Source organism: Rhamphochromis longiceps, linkage group LG16 (assembly GCF_057381845.1).
Source record: "Rhamphochromis longiceps isolate RC_006_pf linkage group LG16, R_longiceps_female_GT1.1, whole genome shotgun sequence".
NCBI lineage: Eukaryota > Metazoa > Chordata > Actinopteri > Cichliformes > Cichlidae > Rhamphochromis > Rhamphochromis longiceps.
The window spans coordinates 14,191,436-14,205,592 of NC_140572.1; the positions used below are offsets into that span (position 1 = coordinate 14,191,436).

The 14,157-nt window shown below is 39.4% G+C and overlaps 1 protein-coding gene across 2 annotated transcripts; it reads right to left on the minus strand.

The window, feature by feature from the left end:
- Positions 1–350: 350 nt before the first annotated feature.
- On the minus strand, positions 351–13,583 carry sgo2 (shugoshin 2). 2 transcript variants are annotated; one of them, XM_085385138.1, is made up of 9 exons: positions 13,396–13,583; positions 7,892–8,008; positions 7,622–7,797; positions 7,405–7,479; positions 6,233–6,306; positions 3,827–3,969; positions 1,912–3,738; positions 697–817; positions 351–613 (listed from the first exon to the last, which is right to left on the minus strand). In XM_085385138.1, exons 2-9 carry the CDS (start codon positions 7,974–7,976, stop codon positions 511–513), a joined length of 2,604 nt encoding a protein of 867 aa, XP_085241264.1. In that variant the 5' UTR covers positions 7,977–8,008; positions 13,396–13,583; the 3' UTR covers positions 351–510. The 2 variants fall into 2 exon arrangements, with proteins under 2 accessions (XP_085241264.1, XP_085241265.1); XM_085385139.1 differs by having other exon boundaries at positions 13,261–13,398.
- Positions 13,584–14,157: the final 574 nt, after the last annotated feature.

Here is a 14,157-nt window from a genome sequence, read left to right on the forward strand (position 1 = left end):
TTTGACTGTCGATTACAGTAACAGGTTCTAATTATTTGAACATTTAACAATATGACAATGTCCCTGAGGTATATATTTTTTCCTTTTTGATGCCAGTTTGACATTACTAAAAATTACACAAATTTTACTAAATGCTATACATGTGATATATGTGCATAAACAAAAAACCCAAATCCCTAAAAGTCCATCAACTGAGCTGTGCTAGCATTAAAGATAAGATATACATTTTAAACCAGATTTGGGAAATTCTCTTTACAGAAGTTAACAATAATGACTATAATAGTTTTTTAGTGACACTTTGTCTTGTTGAGTGTCAGCAGAACACAGCTTGAAGAAAAGACTCAAGAACAAATACTTCAAATTTCTACTTTAATGTGAAATGTAAAGCACTTAAAGACACACAATACTTTCTGGTCGAATCTGTAGAAAAATGATTTTAGCAAACAACTTTAATAAGAAAACAGCTTAAAATCACTTTTAAAAACAGTAAAATGGAAAAAAGACAAATTATCATTTGGCAGTCGTCGTCATCTTCTTCTTCTTCCGGCCATCCTTAAACACAGGAGAACTCAGGAATGTGGTGTCAGTGAATTTATCTCCACGCCTTATTTTGCTGATAGAAAACATAAATGAGGTTAATACTGTGCTGTTCTGGGTTTTCGCAGGGCCACAGATTTTAGACAGAAACATCCTCACCTGTTGAGAGGCGGCTCCTTGTAACTCACGGCACCCTTCCCAGGTCTCCGTCTCCTGCTTCTCTCTCCATTTTCACAGTCTGGTGTTGTCAAAGTGTTGGTTACTGTCGATAAGACTCTGCCTGCGGGGACAAACAGGTACTGCTAAGCACAGCATCATAGCATGCTGCATGCATATTACTCTGTGCTTTGCTTCTCAGCTACCCTCTACATTTACTCATACTGCATTAGGGCTGTTCGATATAACGATATATATCGGATGACGATATAAAAACGTCTATCGTTTCATTTTACACTATCGTTCGCTTTGTGGTGTCGCAAAATAAACCGTTTACGGCAATATTTTTTCATGGATTTGATGGTCACTGTAGTGGCTATATTAATTTGTTAAAGTTCTCTCTTTCTCTTATATTTTATATAACCACACTACAGACGGACAAGAGCCTGTTTTTATGCGTTGTCATTAGCAACAACGACGGTAAAACCATCGCGTGTCCGCTTGTTTATTTTCCACATAAACCTTTCACAATAAAGCTCAAGATCCTGTTGAGACTTTTCAAAATAAACTGGATCACGTGAAAGAGTATGCAGAGTGTTTACGGATGAGAAGCAAAAAAGAGCCGTCAGGTGCTAAAAAATAAACCTTAGACTCAAACGTTAGAACAGGCTTTTCCCCGCAGCACGCCGTGTAATAAATGCTCACAAAGAAAATGGCGGCCGTTACAACTTATGTCTAAAAATGTATAGTTTCATACATTGGTTAAAACACTCGACTCCAGGTACGCGACGCCCAGCTGGAAACACTTCACGCAAGCCGAGCTGCCCGAAATTCACAGAATTTACAGAAAATGTTACATTTTTGTGATTTATATCGTTATTGGGACGATAGATGGATATGAGGATATGAGATTTTGATCATATCGCACAGCCCTATACTGCATTATGATAGCCAAATTCACAATCTGTCCTTATGTATATACTTTTCTGTTCAGATAAATGTTTTGGGGACATTTGCCACAAACATTAATGTCTTAAAGTGACAGGGTATTGAACCTTTGACCTTTGTCTGCTATGACCTCAGTGATAAACAAAGTACAATTATTACCCATCTGTCACAAATGAAAGCTAAAAATGTACAAACTCAGTAACATAAGAGCTGATGACAGAGCTGTGCTTGCATTAGACTGCACTGCTGTAAATAAAGACTGTTCCACACCTGGAGAGGCTTCAGCCGTTCCAATTGTCGCGAACCTGCCTGGTGTTTCCCTGCTTGGAGTGGCGGGTAGAGAGTCCACATCGAAGTGAGCTGTGCTGTTATCCACGTCCAGCCACGGCGGCAGCTCATCCATCAGCAGGTCGCCCACATTCTGATGAACTGCCTGGTCGCTGGTGTCCACCGTGTGACTGCAGGTGTCCGATGCATTCGACATCCTGGTGATGTTTTCAGAACTACATCCACTTCTGTTCTTAGTTTTTCGTCTGTAGACAACAAAAGTCTTCCTGGGATATCTGGTTTCCGTGGCTGTGTTCAGCATGAATACATTTCTAGATGATGTGGGACTCGAATCCCTCCTGGACTGCGAATCATTCAGATGTTCAAAGATTTCATGCTTTTCGCTGATGACAGACTGTGAGTCGAGCATTTGTAAATCATGTAATTGATCTTTAGCAATTTCAGAATCAAGGCAGAGAGCGGAGGCGTCTCTAGGGTCAGGAAGATAACATGTTTCACTCTCAGATCTTAAGTCTTTGTTGTCTTTTTTCTTCGTCTTGTCATCTAACAAGTCATCACCCTCTTCTCGCTGCACCACTTTGTTCCTGCTGGGCTGCCCTGTTTTGTCTCTCCTGGATTTTTTAGGTTTTTGAAACTGTGATCCTAAAGCCGCCTGCCAGTCTAGTGGCAGTGCTTCACCACTGTCACCGCTACTTGAGTCTTCTTGACAGTTCCCAGAGTCCTGAGTGGCCACCCAGGATCGCTTCCCAGAGCGCCGAGTCTTTGAACGATTGCTTGATTCTAAACGTCCAACAACGCTTTTCCTCATGACTGCTTCTTCTGCCTGAAAACTGGATCCTGTAGGAGGCGCCACATCATGCTCTGGTGAGTCACTGTCGCCGGTTATTGAGATAACAAATGTCTCCCTGCATCTTGATTTGTGACCTCCCCTAGAATTAGTCACAGTATTAGTTTTGCTAAAGGACAGACGCTCCGCATGCTCTGACTCTGGTTGTGCACAAAGCAGAGCGTCCTCAGAGACTTGAGACTGTAAGCTTTCGTCTCCTGCTTTAGGTTTTTGGACTTTCTCCTGGTGGGATTGGCTGCCCTCACTTTCACCAGACGGCACAGTGAAAAAACTTTTCCTGGTTACTGAAGAGGCCCACTTTCCTTTAGCTCTGGACTTCCTGCATGTTATTTTGGAACTTGTTTCTTCAGCCACACTTCTGCTGGTGCTTGAAAACCTCATTTTAGGATCAGAGAAGTAATCTTCCACATCCATTTGGTCTACATTTGAGATGTTAGTGCGGTCAGAAGATTTGACTTTATCCTTTGATACTTTCTGATGCTTGCCCAGTTTAGGAATGCGAGTGACAGTGGCAGTACTTTGATCCTTCAGCGGCTTTTTATGTGCTTGTAACAAAGATGCAGACTTCTGCACTTCTATACTTGAGCTGCAGCTTTGCTCCTTGTCCTTTCTGCCAGAGCTGACTTTTTTTTTCGCTTTGGTTTCCACAGTGACTATCTCAGTGGCTTCACTTAAGGTCATCTCCATGGTTGCATTGAGCAAAACAGTTTTCTCTTGATTTTTGCCAAGCTGTGTTTCACTTTCCATGGTGGAGACACTGGGAAGATTCTGATCTCCAGAAAGGGATGGTGTGGATTTTTCACAAGTCTGACTGTTCTGAACAGAGACGACGGAATGAATATCAGCCTGGGACTGAGAGGGATTCTCCACATCTTCCCTCGGAGTATTGGCCATGCCAGACGCTTCTATGTGGGCAGCCTGTGCACACTGGGTGGACAGCCTTTTTTCAGCTTCTGTGTTATCTGCACAAAAAGCAGAGTACATCAGCATTTCACATCATCAACATTTTACAGTTAACACTAAAACTTTCAATGCTTAAATCACGCCTACCGTTGCAAACATCAGTCGACTTTTCACATGTATTCGGAAAAGTGGAGACGTCCTCGTTGATGGTTTTTTCAAGCAGGGCAGATGTTGTGATTTTGCTGGTACACCACAAATTCCTTGAAACATCTGTCTGCAGCGGTAACTGACTAAAATGGGACAAAAAGGCAAGATATTAAAAAATATATATAATTTTTTTTTCTTTCAACTCACTAGTGAATGCAGGTGCCACCCTTTCAGCCTCCTGGTAGACTCAAACTTGTCTGAGATTTTTAGGAGATGCATCTGTGGAATCAACTGTGAAATCCTACATTGCATTCACAAGCTTGGGTCCACCTGACAGGGCGATGACAACACTCCATCAGCTCTTTTGCAGCTGAGAGGTAAAAAAAAATTTCACACTCTGGTTTAGTGACAGCAGTCTGACACTGTTATTTTTATTATTATTATCATCATTTCTCACAGCTTCTCTCCACACTGTTAATGGAAGTAGTAGAGCAACTTTTCACAGTGCATCAGGTAACATATATTGAGATGTCTTGCAGCTATATTTTGGGGGACCCTATGCAACTATAAGAATGTCTCCCAAACTTGACAAATATTACCGTAACCTACAGTATACAGTAGGTTAGCATAAACAGAACGTGTGATAATCCACTTGTCACTTGTTGTTATAGAGCAAGATCTCGCTCTATGTCGAGGCTAAGGTATTTTAAGTAAATGCTAAATTGACCACTGTTAGGCCGTGTGCATGCGCAAACATTTCTGTCACTGAAAACAGAATTTTACAGTCAAGTCCTAAAGTGTTTGGACAATGACACACTTTGCACAGGCTCAAAAGTAATTTGACAAGCTACCAATTATAAGATTGCTTTTAATACTCAAATTTGTTGAAAATCCTTTTTAGTTAATGACCGCCTAAAGTCTAGAACTGGCAGACATCACCAAATGCTGTGTTTCCTTTTTGGAGTTGAAAAGTTAAATGCTCCATATTCCTCAAGCAAAATGAAGGTAGCACATAGCTCACACGTTTGATCTAAACGCAAACTCAATGGCATGACGCTGCAGGATGCTGTGGTAGCCATGCTGTTTCAGTGTGGCTTCAGTTTTGAATGAATCCCTAACAGTGTCACCAGCAAAGCACCATCACACCTCCTCCTCTATGCTTCACAGTGGGAACCATGAATGTAAAGAACATCCATTCATCTTTTCTGCACAAAGACACAGGTGGAACCAAAGATCTCACATTTGGACTCATCAGACCAAAGCACAGATATCCACTGGTCTAATGTCCATTCCTTGTGTTTCTTGGCCCAAACAAATCTGTTCTGCTTGTTGCTTTTCCTTAGTTGTGGTTTCTTAGCAGCTGTTTGACCATAAAGACCTGATTCACACAGTCTCCTCTGAACAGCTGATGTAGAGATGTGTCTTCTACTGCAACTCTGTGTGGCATCTATCTGGGCTCTAATCCAAGGTTCAACACAACTTCTGCACAACACAACTGATGGTCCCAACCTCATTAAGAATCAACTCTGACAGGCACACCTGTGAGGTGAAACCATTTCAGGTGACTACATAATGAAGCGCACTGAGAGAAGGCCGAGGGTTTGCAGCGCTGTCAACAAAACAAAGAGTGTATACTTTGAGGAATCTAAAAAATAAGACATATTTAGATGTTTTTTTAAGATTTTTTGCTAAATAATTCCACATATCTTGCTTGGTATATTTGATGTCTTCAGTTTTTATCTACAATATTATTTTTACTACAAAAAGTAGTAAAAATAAAGACAAACCATTAAATGAGGTAGTGTATAACACTAAAATGGGTCTTAAAGTGTGAAAAATAAAACCCTGGTTTTTCCCCTTAAGGCCATTCTCCCAACACTTAATCTCGATTTAACGGGTGGGTTGAGGCTGATACTTTTTCACATAAATCTGGGTGGGTTTGGATAGTTTCCCTGAATAAATCATCATTTAGAAACTGCATTTTTTATTTACTTTGCCCAACATTAAAATTTGTTTGATGACCTGAAAAATGTTTTTTTGGTTTTTTATTTTTGCAAATATGCAAAAAACAGGGAGGGGCAAATACGTTCTCACAGCACTGTGTAAGAAAAGCAACTGAAGCTGTCAGTAAGATATAAACATTGTATTCTTGTCCGTGTCTATTCAATAATGTGCTGTTTTTAAAAGTGATAAATGTTACTAAGTCTGTCACTGACTTTTATGGAAACATGACCAGGCTACACATTCTGACACACTTAGGTGGCGTCACTGAAGTGACCTTAATAAAAAAGGAGTGCAAGTCTGAAAAGTGTAAAAGAAATGTCAATGCCATTCAGAGATGCCTAAGCTAAATCAGTGGTTCTCATTGCAAAGAGCCGATCACTGTGAACTCAGTTCATTTCTGACCTTCCAGCTGCAAGATTTTCCATTCTGATGTCACCAGACGAGATCCGGGAATCTCCTGAAAGGCTCTGAGAATCCTGTGAGAAGCAAATGTTAGTATGGTTTGATATTGCAATGCATTTTCTTCTACTTTTGTTCAAACTTAAGTGGCTTTCCGTCTAAACTTTTCCTAGGATCCAAGAAATGTTCACACAGGAAGCGATTCACTTGTACCGCATCATTTCATAGCTGACAGTTGGTCACTCGTTGACATTCTAGGCTTAGTTGTCCAGATAATCCTCCAATGCAATTACCAATCAATCTTAAAGTCTCACTGTGAAATTAAGTATAGTTCAAGTTGGGACCCAAACACTGCACACCAGCAGCAGTTATTTCATGCTGTTTCTGAATGTCACTGACTGTCTATGGTCTCCAGTTGCCAAGTCACTGCTAATCTTTTCCTTGGTGCATCATTAACCCCTCAGAGGATGAATGTTTGACTGCCAGCGCTACATTACAGAGTGTGTGTGATGCTAAATTGCAGAAGTGCAGCCAATATTTCATTACAATCACTGCAAGCCAGCACACATCATGCGCAGCTTCTTACACATCTGAAGTAGCTATGGGAAACTTTTAGAGCCCGACCGATATATCAGCCAATATTAGCAATCTGTTGATAATCATTTTCATTTATCTGCTGATAAATTAAAATGTATAATAACCGTTCAACCAGTTATAGTAGTGACACTGAATAGTTTGTCCGTCAGCGGTCAGGCAGAACTCAAACAAGTAATCCACGACTTGTTGTGCATACTATCGTCATAAGGACTCATAATTAGCTACAAAGGATCAGTTTAGGGAAATTTGTTTTCTGTGCCTGAAATTAAAAAACAAATATGGATTTTTAAATAATCAAATATCAGTATCATTACATGTCTTTCAAATCCTGTATTGGTGAGGCTCTAAAAAAAAAAAAATCATCTGTCAGCTGACAAGTTGTAAAGATTAAAGATAAGTTGTAGAGTTGTAGAAGTTAAGAGTTTGTCAGCCTTGAACAGTTCTGAAGTTATGTGCATCAGTAGGAAACCCTGCATTGTGCCAGTTTTAAGTAAATTTTTCAGCAGCGCTCACCAAAATGTCACAAATATGTCAATATGCCGCAGAAACTGTAAATATGTATTGAATGAAATCCTTACGCTGTCAGAGAACAGGTCTGCCACCATGTCCAGGTGCTGCAAAGCATTACTACGGAAGTTGTTCAAGATAAGGAGCTGCAAGAGGAAAACAAGACGCTCTGCAGTCAATGCAATCAATCCAGCGGAGCATCGCTGCACTCTTCTTTGCATCATGACCAGTAACTGTCTACTCAGAATTTTAGTGCTGTAGAAGAACACAAGCAAACGACAAACGCACCAGTTTTCTGTGCTTGTATTTCTTGGTGGCTAATTCAAAGCAGAGAGCGTCCACTTGTTTCTGCAGGTACATGACCTCCATCTCCAGCTGGCTGCTTCTCCTCCTCTGAGCTTGCAAGGCCAGAGCTAAGGCTTTGTTGTTGGTCTTCAAAGAGACCTTGAAGAAGGACGAGGTATCTGGTGCGGAAACACGACAGTATTTGTGTTTGGCATTTACATGAACTCTTCTTTCAGCAAATTTCTGAGATCCAAAAAAAGCAAACAGACTCACTGAGAAGCTTATTTTTTATCTTGGATGCTGCAGTTGAAGTCTGCTTGGTAGCCTTCGAGGCCATCATAGTCTTCAAAGAAAACATTATCAGATGAACAGGAAGACTCGATCAAAAACCTGAAAAAGATACACACGTTAGTCATTGTACACAGTAATTAAGAACACCCAGCAGCATGCATGTGTTTGTCTTTCCTGTGATGCTGTCAAGTCACCAGAAACTGTATTTAAAAGATAGACATAGGCATGCTGGCATCATCCACTGCTTAGTCAAGTCCTGATGTGAAGCATCAGCCTGATCATCTTGGCATTTTCAAATCGGACATGACAGTGGATCTATGGAGGGAAATTAGGCTACGTTCACACTGCAGGTCTTAATGCTCAATTCCGATTTTTTGATCAAATCTGATTTTTTTGTCTGCTTGTTCACACTACAAATAAAATGTGACAGCAAACGCGCTCTAGTGTGAACGCTCAAAGCAGCCCGCATGCACAAAAGAAGACGTCACACACAACGCGCTCTGTTTAGACCCAGACCAAACAGGATTGTTTGACTGATGGACCTTAATATAAAGACGTGTTTCAGACTTTACGTTTCCCAATTTAGCTTTAAGTTGTAAAGTTATTTTGTTATTTACATAATAATGTAAATAACCTAATAATGATCCTTATTGCTGTTTTAGAGGAGCGGTGCTTCAAAGGATGCAGATTTCTGTCAGAATCTGCAGACTATACAGTATAAATAAAATGTTCACATTTCTCCAACGTTGTCTTCCCAACAGTTTCACTGGTTGGCCAGGAAGCGTTCGCGAGGGCGCTGATAATTGGCGTCTGTCTTGTGTCAGTGACGTAAAAGACGGATTTAATGCGACATGACCGTTCAAACAGCAGTCGCTTTCTAAAACATCAGATATGTATCGGACTCAGCACCACATACGAAAGTGACCCAGGTCGGATTTGAAAATATCGGATTTGTGCTGTTCACACTGTCAAACCATGATCGGATATGGGTCGCACAGGGTCAAAAAAGTCAGAATTGATGCGCTTTCGCCTGCAGTGTGAACATAGCCTTAGTCTCAAAAGTGTTACAGCCATGTAAGATATGATCCACAAGCATAAACACAGATTTGTGTGTAACTTTGAGTACCCACAAATCCCACACACAAATACAGAGCAATCCGGTTGTTCAGTGATGACGCGACGAATCCTACTTCCGGGTCTAAAGTAGTCTGCGTTTAATATGGCTTTTATGTTGTTAACATGTTTAATGCTATGTATTTTCTTCTATTTGATCTCAAAAAGCTCCTAAAACAGTCAGTGATCCCTGTTGACCTCCCTCGGCTTTTATTACCGCTAATCATTTATTTAAGCTCAGTTTTTAAAACCTTAGGATGTAACTACAGCCCAGCCCATGCAGCAGTATATGAATGACTAACTTTGTATTGTAGATGAATTATCTCAGTTGTTCTCCTGGCTGAAGTTTGGTCCTTTTACAGCATCCTGCCATGCGATTACATTTGTTTCTGACCACCGAGAAAACTCACGTTAACCTTTATCGAGTGGAAAAAAAGTTAGCTTGTTTATATTATGCTAACATAGCTATGTCGCTAGCGGTCACGTAGCACATCATTATATACCAGCTAGCCAAACTTCAGTAACCCTACAAACGTCACTGCTGTTTAGTTTTCTGTCTTCATTTATGCTGGAAGTGATAAGAAAGCTGTATGTTTTAATTTGTTTCCAAAACCCCGCAGTCAGGACATGCTATATTGTATTTAGATAGAAGCTAGCGAGCTAACTCCCTGCTAACTTCTAACTCCGTTAAATGTCATAAATTCCGTTTTCATGGATGCCTGGATGTTAAACTCAATTGTTACACCTGGTAGAGCAGAACGCTGATCATTTTATTAAAGATGAAAGACTTTAGACAGTTTTTCAACTCTCAGTAATGCCACAGTGATCGTTTGATATATGGACCTGCAGCGGAGTTTAGACCCAGACACGGCTAGTGACGTCAGACTGAACAACCGGATTTGAACGCACAAAACTATTGTACAAACGCATGTATCAAACCCTTAATAAACAGTGACCATTTATGCACACATTTTCAAGTTCAACTTATCAAAACTGATTGTTTTTGTTTACTACAAATATTTGCAATGTTCATTTCCTTTGCTTACAGATCGCTAAATACACGTGCAAGAAACACCTGATGTGTACAAGTCACGCTGCATGTGCATGTGGAGTTTTGAGACACATTTCACACTGCCAGCTTGCACGTCCAAAAGTGAAAGCTGGATTCAAGTGCTATTGGAAAACTGGGACATCTGGGCTTCCAGCGGATTCTTGTTGTTTCAAATAAAACACATATTTATTTCTAAATAAGCAAAACAGTTCATTACCCCTCATCCACTTTACCAATTTACCAGTTAAATGTGCCATACGTTAGCATGTATGGCATATGTCTTAACTAACCTATCGCCACTTAGTGGACGATCTTCTGCTGGGAAAAGGGTCAGAGCACAGCTGAAGATGGGAGAGCACCCTGGTTGAACATTCCTGTGGCTCATCCTCTGAAGTGAATATGTGCTAGCTAAGCTGTTGTATATTTTGAATATAGAAATGATCCCAGTGATGTGAGATAACACTTTCATATTCATCCAATCATTCCTCAATAACAGCAGATTAATGTTAACATTATCTGAATGCGTAATAAACAGTCGATCATTGTTATCAAATCAGCTGTATCAGCAATACAGTTTGAAGAGTATGTCTGCTGTTCCTAAACTATCACCATTTTGTCAGAATGATTTCCCATCGGAAGATTATTCACTAAGGTGTGACAGCTTATTATATACTACTGCATGGCATATTTAATTGATAAATGTATCATTTGTAGTAAAGAAGTGATGAACTCCTCTGTTTGTTTAGAAATAAACACCCATTTTATTTATTTATTTATTAAACACAGGGAACCCACAGGTCCCAGTTTTTCAGCAGCACTTAAATGCAGTTTATATTTGTGGATCTGTGGGAAGCTGGCAGTATGAAGATCCTCAGAATTTCACATGCAAAGTGATGTTCTATGTGTATCATGCAATATGTGCATTCATATTTTTGTGAGCAAAAATACCAAAGCAAATAACTTTAGGCATTTTACATGCAGGGAGTTTTCCGAAAGAGAAAATGATTAGATTTGTGGAGCTAAACTTAAATATGTGTGCGTAAATATCACTCAGGTTTTGCATTTGTAAAATAGTTTTCTGTGTGTTCACACTGCCCTACATTTGTGTGTGGATTGGACCATTTTTTGTGAGTATTCAGAATTACAACCAAATCTTTACAGACATTTGTAACTTAATGCATGCTTGCCAAGCACATCACATACATTTGTCAACCTTTTGAGACTAATTTCACACAATATTGCTCTGAGAAACTAACATTGGTTTTGATAGGTTATTGGCTAAAAGTTGCTTCACTCTGTTTTATCTTCTCTTCTGACTCAAATGGGACAAAAATAGTAGAAAATGAAAAACATACTGTATTTAATATGACGTAAAACTAGTGACTGAGACAATAAACTCAACAAAAAATGTTTATAGATGTCATAAATCAGTGAAATTCTAGAATTCGACCAATATATTAAATATTAGTCTAACTTAGCTCTTATAACAGCATTTATAACAGCTATGAAATTAAACTGTTAAGAGTGTTGACGTTGTACAATGTGTAGAACACCACAAAGACAACAACCAGCTGATCCAAGCAGAGTCGGACAGAATGCAGACGCATAATTCACAGCTAGTTGTGACAGTAAACAAAACTATTTTTAAAATGCACTGTTATATTATCTTAGTAAGGATTCATAAGGAATATTAGGGAAACTTGTTTATATTTTGTGTGTCTGAATGAAAGAAAGCTTTTTAAATCATCAAACATTAATATCAGTATTGATCTTTAAAAATCCTATATCAGTCAGGCTCTGCTGTCTTCAAGTCAATTTCTCTGAAACCAGACTTCTTTTTTTTTTTTTACAAAAATAGTGGTCACCTTTTGATGGCTAATAGAAAAAACATGCAGGTTTCTGACTTGCTAACTGGATATCACCAGTTAAGTCATATCATAAGGGACATCCACACAGGAAAAGGTGATTTGAATTTTATTGAAATAATAATAATAATAATAATAATAATAATAATAATAATGGATTGCATTTATATAGTGCTTTTCGGGGCCCTCAAAGCGCTTTACAATACCACTATTCATTCACTCTCACATTCACACACTGGTGGAGGCAAGCTACAGTTGTAGCCACAGCTGCTCTGGGGCAGACTATTTGTGGCCATCTAAATAGGTGTGGGCAATGAATTATCCAAAGGGGACACATGACAGACTGGGACTGTTTTGGAGGCCCACAGCAATAAGATTAACTCGGTTCTGCTCAAAATTGATTTTATCTCTTTATAGGCTTATTGCTGCAGTCTACCACAACAGTGCCAAATTTTTATGTGGTCCTTTGGGAAAACTAATTACCCACCGCTGCCGTATAAAGTATAGAGAAATGATGGTGACTTAATAATGGGGGCAAATCACGAGTTAAACTTTTCTCAGCTTTAAAACGACCCACTGAGGCAGGCAGCAATGAGGGTAAAAGGTACTGTTGACTGGTATGTGAGGGAGTGCATATGCCAGATGGTTACCTAGGCAACCAGAGGATGGTATAGCCACTAACAACCAAACGTTATCTTAAAAATCATGCATGACAATGTGGACGAGGTTTATTGGCACAATGACTATAAAATTTGAAAAGTGCTTGTCATTAACAGTTTGGGGTTTCTTTTCATAAGAATAACTTATTAATACTCTGTATCTACTACATTAACCATCACAAACAAACGGGTCACAATATAAAGGAAAAACGAGGCGAATCTTATAAAGATGTAGCCCACCGCATGCCACCACAGCAGCTTGTAGTGTCCCCTCCCTCTGCTTGAAGGATGAAACAATTCTTCCAAAATGTATTCTGTCATTAGATCTTTCATCCCATCACTGTCAAACTTCCCATAAGCGAAGTTATCATATAAGTTATAGTATATAACTTATTCAATATGTACCTCTCAATGGGTGAAGATTTGCAGTGACTCTTCTCTATTACAAGACACGTCGACCCAAATCATGCAGTAGCATAACTAAACCGACACATTCTTTCATTGTACGTTGTCAAGGATTCATGTTTTCCTTAAACTGTCTGGATATCTTTTTTCTTACATAACTCGTCTTGTACCTGCTTTCAACAATAAAAAAATACCCATGTAACCCACTGTGATTAAGTAATAGTTTTTAAATAAAACAATCATAAGATATGTGATTACCTCAGCTCACAATCCGGAAGTTTTTTATAATTTGTCTGCACTGCGCTTCTGTTAACATTAGCTTAGCTTACTTAGGCTAAATCTGCTAGCACGTTCGTGTAACCGGCGTATTCTTGCAATTTGGTCAAAACTTACGGTAACTTCAGCCACTGGTAAGACTTGCCTCTGGAAAATCTTAGTAACTACCCTTCATAGCCACGTAAACTGACGTTCAAATCGATTCAAACAAGGCTAATCGTGACTTTACTGAATAAAAATGTTACGCTGCTGATTGCATTTTAAACATAAACAAAAAGTCAGCCGGGCTTCCACGCAAGCGTTACAGGGCGTGTCCAACAATCTGAAAACCAATCAGAAACGATGTATGCTGTTCCCCGAACTTGTTTTGTCAGGCAGCTCAAAGCTAAAAGTCACCAGGTTTTAGCGCAGATGTTTAACTTTACTGACAAACTTAAGTTAAGAGCAGAGGCGGAGCCAGACATTTGAAACACCCAGGGCTTAGCCCTAAAGGATAGTATGCATGTGGGATTTTTTTTTTTTTTTTTTTGGGGGGGGGGTAGAAATGACTGAAAGATTAATAGGCTCTGTTTTGAGTTTTGTTCAAAAAAGAATGACTTCATATAGGGAAAAAAATATATCACATATGCAGGACAACTTAAACTAGTTTTTTAATTAAGCAGCAAGGCAGAACAAGGCCAGGGCTGTATCAAGGCACGAGGACTAAACCCCAATTCAACCAGACCCAGAACTGATCCGGAATTAAAACAGGACTACAACAGTTCAAAATCAGGACTACTGAGGACTTAACCAAAACAGAACCAGAATCAGAACTAGATGATAGTAGCACTAAAAATCATCATAGACCTGCACTACACTTATTTTTTAATTCTACCAAAG